The 12,998-nt window shown below is 45.6% G+C and overlaps 1 protein-coding gene across 2 annotated transcripts; it reads left to right on the top strand.

Moving 5' to 3' along the window:
• The first annotated feature begins 5,424 nt into the window (after positions 1-5,424).
• On the top strand, positions 5,425-12,881 carry znf106b (zinc finger protein 106b). 2 transcript variants are annotated; one of them, XM_047049781.1, is made up of 20 exons: positions 5,425-5,514; positions 5,812-5,906; positions 6,012-6,073; positions 6,241-6,444; positions 6,567-7,772; positions 7,896-8,166; positions 8,258-8,324; positions 8,525-8,682; positions 8,815-8,875; positions 8,996-9,280; positions 9,368-10,065; positions 10,181-10,315; positions 10,438-10,554; positions 10,722-10,913; positions 11,121-11,183; positions 11,405-11,524; positions 11,826-11,897; positions 12,061-12,132; positions 12,336-12,482; positions 12,597-12,881. In XM_047049781.1, the coding sequence occupies exons 2-20, from the start codon at positions 5,832-5,834 to the stop codon at positions 12,651-12,653; spliced, it is 4,062 nt and encodes a 1,353-aa protein (XP_046905737.1). In that variant the 5' UTR covers positions 5,425-5,514; positions 5,812-5,831; the 3' UTR covers positions 12,654-12,881. The 2 variants fall into 2 exon arrangements, with proteins under 2 accessions (XP_046905737.1, XP_046905738.1); XM_047049782.1 differs by having other exon boundaries at positions 5,433-5,514; positions 8,528-8,682.
• The last annotated feature ends 117 nt before the right edge of the window (positions 12,882-12,998 follow it).

Below are 12,998 nucleotides of genomic sequence, written 5' to 3' on the forward strand. Positions count from 1 at the left end.
TCTATTTTTTTCTATTGAACAGTTGCTGGTGATCATGGTTAGATTCAACTTGCATCAAGTACTACAAACATAAGTGTTGTTAATGTGGTAAATTGTAGGTGGGCTGATGAAGAAGAAAAAAAACAGTCGAAGGTTAAACGTTAAGTGGAACAATATAGGCTACTGCTAGCATAGCCATTTCTAGCTCTGCTTCACAATATTGCGTTATGTACTTTAAGTTAATGTTATACATACATGTTAATAAAGTAGCATACATACATGATACAACACACCAGTAACCAATTGACATTGTGTTAATATACCGAAAATATCCGTGAATCGAGATGGTGCTGCTGTCTGTCCCGCCGAAAACCATTCACACAGGTTGACAGCAGTGTTGTTGTTTTTTTTACCACAGCGAGCTACCGGAACCACGTGACAAAAAAGCTCTAGCTTTTTTCCTGCGTTTCACTGGCAGTGAGTGTTCACAATGTTGTAGTTCACTCTATTTTACACCAAAAACGTCAGGGAGGACTGCCTTATGTAGATACGAGTCAGCTGAAGATAGCCAGAATATCAGATTTCTTCAACCGAGCCTGTTTCATTTGTCATTTGCCTAAAAAAGCGACTTCCGTTGGCCAGCTCCATTGAAAACCATTCAAAAAAGTTGACAGCAGTGGGGCTTTTTGGAACTACAGCGAGCTACATGAACCACGTGATCACGTGTCGGCGAGATCAAAGCGTGTCGCAACTCTCTTTTTCTATGGCTCTGCACTGGTGGTACGCGGAGGAATATCAGAAATATTTAAATACCTTAACTATGATATCATTGTAATGTGATTTTAAAAAGTTTTGCCTTCCCTATAATATTTTTGTTTCGAAAACAAAAATAAATGTTGCGCTACCTGACGGTTCTCGCGTAGTGGCGCATGCAAACATCCACGATAGTTGCTGCGCGAACTGTGTAGCTCAATAGGGCAGGGCTCCAGACTGCGACCAAATGGTTGCATTTTGCGACCAGTTTTGAGACAGTGCAAGCATTGTACACAAGCATTCACGCATGTGTGACCTACAAATTTGGAATTTATTGAGTGTGCTCAACGTCAGCACACGGTAGCAACAATGCATGGATACGACGTCCTTGTACAGCGATATCAACGAGCCCCCAGCATTAGTTGCCTACCGTAGCTAAAAGTCTTGGAAAGTTTAGGCAATTTTTCACTAGGTTCCTACGAACATGTCTTACGTAATCTGCCAAACTGGTGGGTTTCCCATCGTTCTTTTGGTGAGCAGTCTCACCAGCCCTTCTCATGGAGCCGAGAAGCTAATACTTATTTAGCATTAGCGTTGTTAGCTACTGTTTCCCTGCCTGTGTTTGCCTGTGTTATATTAACTCTATGGTGTTTGTGCTGTTACGCTGTTATACTCAGAAAGTATCGTGTCGTGGTGTAGGAGGACTGTTCGAAAAGCGCTGCATCATACATTTAAGTTATTTAGCTAAGACTTGCATGTACAGTACGTAATGTCACATTAATTAATGTATTTAAACTCAAGTTTGTGTGGTGCGTCGCTGTATATCAGTTGTAAAACTGTCAGTAAAAAAACTGACCCATATGCAACCGACCCAAGCACACACCACAATTTCCCCAGAAATTGGGTACAATTTCCCCCTCTCTACATTAATAATTGCATTGCAGATTGATATAAGGTGTACCCCAAAATGTTCTGCTTGCGCTCCAAAGATATTCAGTCCGGGGCTACTGTAATCCTAGTAAAAAAAGTTTGTCTGGATCCCAATAAGGTATAGCCTACGCTACTGGATATTAACGTTGGTCATGAAGGTGGTACTTGGAGAGTCAAATATTTTCTGAGGTGGTACGGGGTCTAAAAAGTTTGAGAACCACTGAACTAGAGTAAGCTACTTTTGTCTTCCAAGATGGCGTCCCCATTCATTTCTATGAAAAGTGCTCAGTGGCGCAGTGAGGCGAGATCGCGAGACTGGACGCGGCCATCTTTCCACTTCCGTGTCTTCCTGTCTAACTTTAAACAGTGGCTCTTTTTTTCCCTAGCTCCGAGAGCTCATGTAAATCGTCTATCGGCCAATGTGAACTTTTGTGCTCGTGCCCTGTTAGTATCCACCAGCACATTTGCAGGCAACTTTCATTGACTAAGCAAATAAATGGGTTGCTAGTTTACCCATTTCGGATTGGTTTCAAACTTAGCAAAAGTCGGGAAAAATTATTCTATGAAAAAGCTAGTAGTATGAGGCAGGTTCGAGAATCAAACAAAAATTATTGGGGGAGATAGTTTTGTAAATGTTGAATGTAGTTAATAGAATAAAAACGACCGGAAGAGTCGGAAACCTAACCGTACATGCAATACCACCTACATCCACCGGGGCCGTTGCTTCAAGCCGAGGGGCGAGGGGTGGGGGCTTGATCACACCCCGTCAACCCGAGGGTTTTCACTGACGCGTCATCAGACCGGAAGTCGCCATCTTGGAGGCACTCCGCATCACAACAAAGCATTGGGACTGAAGTATATCCCGAACGTCGTCAAGGAAAATTGTGAATTATTGCCGTGTTTCAGGTTGTACAAATAGGACACATCGTGAAAAACATTTGGTATATTATAGACTTCCAAAAGTTATTAAAAACCAGGGAAAGGAATGCCAGAGATTGTCAGAGGAAAGGAGGCGCTTGTGGTTGGCAAAGCTCAACCAATATCTATGAGGGAAAAATCTTGACAACATACGGATTTGTTCGGCACATTTCTTGTCAGGTATTGTGAAATGTTTATTTCAGCGGCTCAAAACACATTTTCTATTGTAATGATAATATTTTTAATAGTAAATAGTCAAAACAATGACTGCTTTTATTGTTTTTACTGTGCGCTTATTTTACTGTAAAGCTGACATTTACATAATATAATTCATATCAAACTACTGCATGTGTATGGGTTCGGCGAGAAAACCATGTAGTTAACAGTATCGGGATATCCAACTGAAGGCAGAATCACCGGGTCGTCACGGATCCAAGTAGAGGGAGCTAACTGGTAGGGATCTGCACCGCCAATAAATCCTAATTTCTCAAAATATCGACCCTTTTCTTGTGGTCCATGTCCTTCCCAATATGCCTTTGGATCTTGGACGCGTTTTGATGACCATTTCGGTCGTTTAGACATGGCTAAAGTTGTACCAAAGAGTATACAATATACGTTATTTGGTTGTACTCCGTTCAGTTGTTTAGGCCTACACCGAGTGCCTCCAATATGGCCGCGCATCAGGGTTAGGTTACCACCCAGAACGTGACGTCGGTGAAAACCCTCTATTTATTAATGGAATAGACCAATTATTTGTTTGTAAACAATCGGGATGCGCGCGCACTGTGGCTGCAGAAAACCGGGAAAGGATAGCATTTTAAATGGCAAAAGGACCACACGGATAATACAAATAGTTAGATTTAAAAAGACCAAAAGCGTTGAGGAGGACATGCCTTTAGGAGAGAAAGCGATTACCCAATGATCTGTCGCATCAGAATTTTTATTTGGGTCACGAAAGTCTTGAAATTTGAGTGAGAATGTCGCCCGGTACAGACCGCATATAGTCGAGCGGCAACCATGTCTTCACGTCAAGTCACAAAGTTCATAATTTTACACTTTTACAGTCAATTCTACATTCCACAAAAAGTCGAGCAGGGCAGCTTTCAAGAGATATGGGAATTCTGCTTTTAGTCAGCTGGTCCGATTCTTTTTCTGATTTGTTTAAACTGGCAATCTGAGTGAGACTACATCCCAGTTACACTGTTTTGACGTTAGCCTCAGTCAGACTCGCTCACTGGCAGTGTGCACATGTTGTATTTCACTCCATTCTACACCAGAAACGTCAGGGAGGACTGCCTAATGTAGATACGAGTCTGGTGAAGATAGCCAGAATCTCGGATTTCTTTAACCTGTCTGTTTCATTCGTCATTTGCCTGAGAAAGCGACCTCCGTTAGCCAGGCTAGTTTTGCCCGATCACTTGGACAGGCTATTTCAGGGTATCGGGGTCAAGTGACTTTTGTGCATAGACAAGTGAACGTAAATGTATTTGTCCAAAGGCCAAGAGCCTCAAAAAGTTAATATAAAGCCCTGCAATCCAGTGGCCAGAGATATATGATGACCTGAAGGACACTCCAAGAGTAATAGAACGGGGAGAAGTTCGTCTTTTGCAACCCACATGCGCAGTTGAGCCTGCTTGACAGTTGTGTGACGTAGGGTGATAATTGGTCTATAGCCTACACCTAAACGGTTGATGGGGCCCGGCAGGCCGACGGTCCCCAAAATATGGGATGCCAGTTTCCTCATTTCCAATTTGTTTAAAACAAATGGGTAATTTGACATATTTTGACCTGCAGAAATTGAATAAAATGACCGGGATAAGCCGGGTGCCACAACGGAAATGCAATACCGCCAAGCTGCAAAGGGTTGGCCTGATTACCTTAGATTTTGTTGATGATGGAATCAAATAATTGTGGTGTTTTCTACTTGTTTTTTTCTTGATATTGGTCTAAAGGAATGTAGCCTTTTATGAAGAGATAAACCTTACAGTTATAGAGGGTTTTCACGGACGTCACATTCTGGGCAGTAACCCGGATGCGCGGCCATCTTGGAGGCACTCGATGTAAACAACTCAACGGAGTACAACAAAAATAACGTATATTCTACACTCTTTGGTACAACTGGAGCCATGTCTAAACGACCGAAAAGATCACCAAAACGTGTCCAAGATAATGACATGTAGGCTTATCTTATCTTATGAAACTAACTCAGATAGTGTACAGTGTACATGGCAAACTGGGGGTCTTTGAAATGAAAAGAAAAACACGATTGAGTGTCACTTGGCTACACCTTGAGTATTGCAATGATATCATACAGTTAGGTTGATTTAAGACGCTATTGCATTACTTACTTTGGCCTTCCCAACACAACGGTCGTTGAGGACTTGGTACTGCATCTCCCTCACCCATCCACACACCATCTGATTGTAGGCCTCCAAACCTTTGTAAGCTTTAAGATCTTCCGCTGTATAAGGGCTCGGCGAGAAAACCAGGTAGTTCACAATATCTGGATATCCGACTGAAGGCAGAATCACAGGGTCGTCACAGATCTAAGAAGAGGGAGCTAACTGGTAGGGATCTGCACCGCCAATAAATCCAATTTTGTCAACTTATCGACGGTTTTATTGCGGTCCAAGGCCTTCCCTGTATGCCTTTGGAACTTGGACACGTTTTGGTGACCTTTTCGGTCGTTTAGACATGGCTCCAGTTGTACCAAAGAGTGTAGAATTTACGTTATTTTCGTTGTACTCCGTTGAGTTGTTTACATCGAGTGCCTCCAAGATGGCCGCGCATCCGGGTTACTGCCCAGAATGTGACGTCCGTGAAAACCCTCTATTGCTCCAAACCATAGCCTGCTTACGTTGAACAGAAAGGGGTGGAGTTATACTGTCAACCATGGCGCTGATCTAGTTGAGCATGTGCGGTTTAGCTAAACGGGTAATGTATTATTTTTGGTTTGTCAAGTAACCAGTGTCTATTATTTACATGTCAACAAGACTAGGAAAAGTTATAATTGAGACACAACTGAACATTTGTAAGCACATTTTGCAATCTATCCTTGCAATCCAAGTTATTCAAAATAAGACTGAAACTTAGCGTTAGCTAACGTAAGGTTTGTGAGGTATGTTTTGGATGTGCCTTTCTTGCAATGATTCAATTGTATTTCAACATGTTTGTCATTCAACCATAACAAGTCGCTCTAAATGTTTCTCTACAACCTTGTCAATGTTACAGATGACCTTTTAGAGTTAAGAATGGCTAACGTTACCATGAAAAATCCTGCCGCAAAGAGCTACTGTATGCTGTGCAGAATGTCTTTCAACAAAACAGTAAGAAGGCAGCTAACTACTTCACCCAGTTGGAAGTAGTATTGTTGTTATTTAAGTGAAAGACTAAACTTTATGAATAATAAAAAATATGTTTGTATCTTACAGAAAGCACATAAGCATATGCAGAGCCTGAAACACCACCGGGAACTTGAGGCTGTGACGGGCACGTAAGCTCCTGCGTTTGTTTCCATCCTCAATTTCCATTAACATCTAGGCCGTTTTTTCACTGTCAGCTGTAAACATATTAATGATTTTTTTGGGCAACTGAATTATGAGTTAATGTTGACTGTTTGATGGTGGGAAATGCATCCTTCCTTCTCCTTAACTTCTACAGGGACTATACTCATGAGTGCCAGGCTTGTGGGACAAGCCACATTGGCCTGAAGTGCTATGCAAGACACATATCTACACCCAAACACAAAGCCAACATGAAAAGGTTGTTTCTGAAAAATAAAAAGCCCATCTTTGTTGAGTGGACCCTGGACAATGACACCCTTTCAAGAATCAGGATACGCAACAAAAAACTCAGACTTTCACAGTAGGGGCATGGTTTTTCATATGTTCATACAGAGCTAGTTATGTGGTTTTGTATTTTGTCCGTCAAGGCATTTTGTTTAATTTGAAAACAAGTTGTGATTCATTGTTTGTCTTTTACTCCAGGAAAAAGAAAAGAAACAAGACAAAGAAGCACAACTTGCAGCAACAAAAGACAATGAAACCGGCATCAGCAGAGGAGCGACAGAAGAACATTAACCCTGGACAGAATCAAAAGCAGGTGAAAAGACAGCAACCTCTGGTAAAGACCCAACCCAAAACTGCAACAAGTCAGCCTGAGCCGAAGGGTCAGAATAAGGAGAACAGGTTAGCTGGAAGACTTGGGTGGCTGCTGCCTGGATACCCCAGCACAAACCAGCATCATGGTGGTGGAAAGTCTGTTAAACCGGAGAGTCTTAGCCGCAATAAGCAATCCCAGGCCACCCAATCAACAAGCTCAAAACGAAAGGGCCATAATAAATCCATTACTTCAGGTTCTTGCAACAACAAGTACCAGAATAAATTCACCAGAGATGACGACAATGAGAGGTTTTCATTAGCAGGCAAGCTTGAAAAAGAAAAAAAGAACCCCCAAGGAGCTAAACCAGTCAACCACACTCCAAACAAGTCAACTATGTCCATCAGCAGAGACATGTGTCATTATAGTAGCTTTACTGGTAGTGGCACAGACCTGGACTACACCAATGATGACTTGCCTGAAGCTGGGTCCATAACATTTCATACGTGGCCCGTGCCGAACATTCCGGAAAGAGCCCCGGACTCGGGGGAGAGTGCACTCAACACCCCTGTGTCTACCTGTAGATTACATGACCCTAACCCAGGCCATTCCCAGGTTGAAGACAAAAACATGGGTCCCATACGGAGTGAGGATGTCACTGTGATGCTCCACCAGATCAGGAGGGCCCTGGGGAGGAGGGATCCAGCCAGGGCCTCCAGTGAAGCACAGACTCAGCCGCACAGAGAAACGAATACAGAGCTGTCAAAGGCAACTGTGGACCCCATGTCTGACACAAAAAGGCAGATTAGCGGGGATAGTGCAGCCCAGGGCAGGGTGCCAAGATGCCGTACCCTGGAGCTGCCCCCCTCCCTTAGCAGACATATTAGTGAAGCAGGGCCTCAGCCCAACCTCAACACGGCTTGTAGGATCCGGAACGCCAACGAATCATGGAAGGGCCGGGCAGAGAAGGAGGCGGCGCTGAAGCCCACCATGCAGAAACTGCTGAGCTCGTCAGGCTCCCAGAGGAAGGTCAACTGTAAGATGTACCAGGAGGCCACCAGAAAAAACCAGGAGACTGTCAAAGGCATTCCCAGGTGAATAAGTCAATCGGTCTGCCTCACAGTTGGCTGAGAAGCTTTCATAGACTGAACCAGTGAACTGAGTGTGTGAACAGCAAAAAAGGGATTCAACTTAATTTCACTTCAATCTTGTTTCAGGTTTTGTATTGAGCTGGTACATCATCTCTCCAACTCAGAGGGCTTGACTGTTGACGAGGAAATTCCCCTGTCTCGGCACTATGACCTGTCTCCTCCCCCTGCCCAGACATCACCTGACGGAGAGGGAGAATCCGGGGCCCAGAGAGTGGAACAGCCCAGCGTAGCCTCAGGGTTCCCTGTCTCTCTGAAGGCAGAGTCTAGCTGGGGTCATGGTGACGATGGAGTAGTGGTCCACAGAGCTAGGAAGAGGTGTAACACTGTGGGCAGGATGGTGTGTGTGTATAGAAATATATATGTGTGTGTGTGTGTATAGGCCCACAGCAACATTTACAACAGAAACGTTTTTTGCCCGTTTGCAACAGGATAGCGAACTACCTGGTGTATCTGCTGACCACAGCGCAAAAAGACAGAAAGGGAAATTAAGGAAGGGTATGTCCATATAATGTTTCCCTATTGTTGCTAATGTTAGTTAGACATGTCTTTAGGTTAGGCCATTAGGACAGTGCTAGAAGTATTGCCTACAGTTACTTGGTGTTTAGACTGTAGTTGTAGCAGCACAAGCTGCATCTGTCTAGAACAGTGTGTGAGACTGTCCCTGGTGGCTGTAACTGATGAACTATACTGTGCAGCAGACTCTGGCCAGGTGGATCAGCTCTTAGCCGTGTCTCTGAAGGAGGAGGAGCTGAGCCGGTCCATGCTGGCTGTGGACGTTTCTCTCATCCAGGCCCGCAGCGCACTGCAGGCCGCCTACACGGAAGTTCAGCGGCTCCTGTTGGTCAAACAGCAGGTGCGCACAAACCTCCTTTCATTTAGCAGATGCTCTTATCTTATCCTTTCAAGGTCACAGCAGTGTGACCTGTGTTTTGGCACAAATGTTTTTTATTCATTCAGTTTATCTAAACGGAAGCCCTTCCTCCAGGTGATTGGGGAGGTCAGTGGTCTGCGAGCCAGGCGTATTGAGATCCTGCAGGGGATGCAAGGTGAGTGTTGGGAAGGCAGGAACATTTTCTGGGAAGCACCGTCTTTTAAAATGTATTTTTCAAAAAAGAATGACAACGAGGCACGATGGTGATTTCTTGTCTTCCACCTCTGATCTGCAGTTGGATACTCTGTGGTGACTAGCAACGACGACACCGCTACAGCACTGTCGACCCACAACTCCCCTGCTCCTGTGCTGTCAAACCCCTACATGGTCTCCTCCATCCTGCCCCCCATTGCTTTCTCTCCTCCCCTTTCCACCCTGACCGCGTCCCTGCACCCGCTGGGCCCCTTGCCCCTATCCTTGCCCCCCACAATCAACCCTGACCCCCAAAACCTTTCCCTCGACAGCTTGCCAAGTCAGATATTGAAACAGGCGAATGTTTTCCCACCAAGTCTGGAAACAGGTAGGAGCTGTGGATTATTTCTGCTCACATCTCTATGCTAATAAAACTGAATCCATAATCTTCTTATTTAATCACGTGTGGTTTCAGTTGCTGTCATTCCGAACCTCCAGAGGGCTATCCAGTCTCCGTCAGCACCCATAACCACACCGGTTCCACCCAGTGTTGCCCAGCAGATGCCTCCCACTGCCCCATCAGACCCAGCCTCCCCGCTAGTCAATCTGCCTGCAGTGTCACCCCCTAACAACCAGAGGGAGGTAAATGTCACCGCTGCACCAACTGTCTCTAAGTCTGTGGATGTTCGAGATGACAAGTTGAGGCTGGAGATTAAGAGAAGTTTGGAGGATTCAAGTTCAAGCGACTCCGAGGAAGACCTCGAGGGGCCCATCAAGGACTCTGTGGCCTCAGAGTCGCTAGAGGACAGCGACTGTTCTATCCAGATTGTGGAGACAACCTCAGCAAGCCGCATGGAGGAGGTAGTCGCCATCGAAGACTCCGACAGCGAGGATGACCGTGGTTCCCCTGCTCCTCCCCAGGCTAGCTCCACCCCTCGCGGGCCCCTGGAACTGTCCATTGTGGAAGTGAGCTCCTCCAGCACCCAGACCAGAGCCCCTCCAGGACTCCTTAACAGTATCAAGCAAGACCCCCACAAGACGGGACCTTCAGATGGAGAACCTTCTCTGGGTTTTTTTGAAGGCCACACAGGTCCTGTCCATGGACTCCAGATTCACGAAGGTTTGCTATACACATGCTCCGGAGACAACACAGCACGGGCCTTCAACTTACAGGTACTGTCCCCCACCCCTGCCATGTATCCCAGTCTAAAAGTATGGAACTTTGTATTACTGAATAATGTTGATGAAATGAACTGAATGGATGGATGAATTGAAATGGTCTTTTCAGAGCAGGCAGTGCCAGGCTGTGTTCGAGGGCCACACCAACAAGATCAACTGCCTGCTAGTGTCGTCTCTGCCTGGTCTTCCGTCTCGCCTCTACACGGGCTCCAGTGACCAGACCGTCCGCTGCTACAGCATCAAAGTACACAATCAGCACGCCATTGTGCCTGATATTTCTGTCAGAGTTTAGCGTGTTCAGTGTTTTTGCATAATTCCCATCTTTCGGTGACCCGGACTGCCTTTTCTGTTTTCGGCTCCTCCCAGTCTATGAAGTGTCTGGAGCAGATTTCACTGCCTGACCGGGTGCTATGTCTGCACACGGCCTGGAAGATTCTCTACGTGGGGCTTGCCAATGGATCTGTGGTCAACTTCGAGTTAAAGGTCAGCTCGAAGCCTCGGTGCCCATTTCAAATCTCATCAAAATGGGGGGTTTCTTTCAAAACTCTTGTCCTCTCTCGTGTTCTCCTTCCTTTCCTGTCCTTATTCCTCTCCCTGCCCCCCTCTCCATCCCTGTGTCCCTTGTCCCCCCTCCCCTCATTGGGCCGTAGACGCAGAGGGAGCTGGATGTGTTTGAGTGCCACGGCCCCCGGGGGGTGAGCTGCCTGGGCACAGCGCAGGAGGGCTCTCGCCGAGTGCTGCTGGTGGGCTCCTACGACAGCAGCATCAGTGTCCGCGACGCCCACAGTGGCCTGCTGCTCCGCTCCCTGCAGGGACACACCAAGACGGTTCTCTGCATGAAGGTAATGGGCATGACCTTGAATGTACTCTGAACTATTAGTCTGACTGGGGGAGGACAAGTTGTCGTATTCTTAATTAATGTTTTTATTGATGCTAGAAACGACACCCAGGTACCTCCTGTGGTACTGTAGGGGGATGTTAAGGATATCCTATACACATTTGAATTATCTTGTAAAACTAAACTCTAAAACTCAAGTGTTTTGTTTCAGGTGGTGAACGATCTGGTCTTCAGCGGCTCTAGTGACACGTCGGTCCACGCCCACAACATCCACGTAAGGCTCTTCTAAACGCCTCTTACTTTTCCTCTCAATTCCTGCCCCTTCCCCTCTCAACCCCTCCTCCTCTCAACCCCTCCTTTTCTCCTGTCAACCCCTTCCCCTCTCCTGCTGGTGGGTTGAAGGACATTCTCACATAAATACACTTCTGATATCATATGCTGCAAAATGTTACCCTGTCAAGATGGGTTTGTCCATTTTTTATTTTCTGTGGTTAGAATGGAGAGCTGGTACGCATCTACAAGGGTCATGGCCATGCAGTGACGGCATTAGCCATCTTGGGGAAAGTGATGGTCACAGCCTCTCTGGACAAGCTGGTGCGAGTGTATGAGTTACAGGTAAGAGCCTTGTGATGGTTTGTTCACATAGCATCCAGAGGTGCACACTAAACAAAACCTATGTTGAGAAGCCAAGCCCTGTTTGGACAGTCACAAACCAGTCTGACCAACAGTTTTTGCATTTTTCTCACTGTTGGTATGAATGTGATCTCACTAAATCCACATTGCCCACCACTCATTTAGCAGATGAATACACTTATAAGTGTTGGAGAATGATTAAATTGTTGTGTGCGTGTGTGTGTTCCTCCCCCTCTCCTTGTCTAACCTTTTCCCTCTCTACCCTCTCCCTGTCTCCTCCCAGTCCCATGACCGCCTGCAGGTGTACGGAGGCCACACAGACATGGTGATGTGTATGGCCATCCATAAGAGTGTAGTAAGTTAATGAAAGGAACTACCCCCCCCCCCCCCCTTATTATTAGGATTATGGTTATTAGTATTGTTTTCTTTGTTATATAAAATTGTCATTGACACAGAGTGCTCCTACATGCTGCTAGAATATGGATCTTATGTACAGCCAATGTTTTTGTGTACTCTAGATCTATACGGGCTGCTACAATGGGACTGTACAGGCGGTGAAACTCAACCTGATCGAGAACTATCGTTGCTGGGTAAGACGCTCTAATCTGTCCCTTCCCTCCACTTCTCTCTTAATATCCTGATGTGTATGGTCCCCGCTTGTCCAAAAAACAAACTGGTCACTCCAATGAAATGGGTACATTCGGGATAGAACTTTGAGGTGTTTCAGAAGAAAGCGTTAAAGGAACCACCACAGTTGATAATATGTTCAACGTTGTCGTCCTGACCGTGGCAGTGGCAGGGCTGCTCTCTGATCTTTGCCGTGGCGGACCATCTCGTTCAGCACCTGCTCTCTGACCACAGTAATGCACAGCTGCAGAATGTCAAGTGCCGCTGGAAGTCCTGTGACGCCTTCTTTTCTGCCAAACAATCCTCGCTGAAAGTAAGGCGCCTGGTTTCATTTATTGTGAAAACAAGGGGATACAAGTATTTGAGTTCTCTGGTGCTGTATGTTGTCATAGCTCAGTAGCACATCTCTGGCCTGTCCCACTTACAGGAGCTGCCTGGACACATGCAGAGCCATGTGAAAAAGGACAGCAAGCTGGAGACCTGACCAGGCCAGAAGGGCTGTCCCTGGGAGGGTGGGGATAGAGAGGGAATAACACAAGTTTTATTATACAAATTGTAAATGATATATCCAGTTGTCAAGTTCAATAACTTTCTTTTGAATATTCATTTGGAAATAAAGAATGCTAGTGCTTTAATTTGATCAAATTCCAAGACATTGTTTCCATTATCATTGCTTAATTTGAAAATAAATTGGAATTTTGGAATATTTAAACAAGGAATTGGAGTTATCTGACTGCATCAGAAATGAGTTCACTTATCAACTGTACCTCTCCAGCTGACACACAATGCTGCAGCAACTTACTGGCAATGTTGCTACAACGCTGGCTGT

Source organism: Hypomesus transpacificus, chromosome 26 (assembly GCF_021917145.1).
Source record: "Hypomesus transpacificus isolate Combined female chromosome 26, fHypTra1, whole genome shotgun sequence".
NCBI classification, from domain to species: domain Eukaryota; kingdom Metazoa; phylum Chordata; class Actinopteri; order Osmeriformes; family Osmeridae; genus Hypomesus; species Hypomesus transpacificus.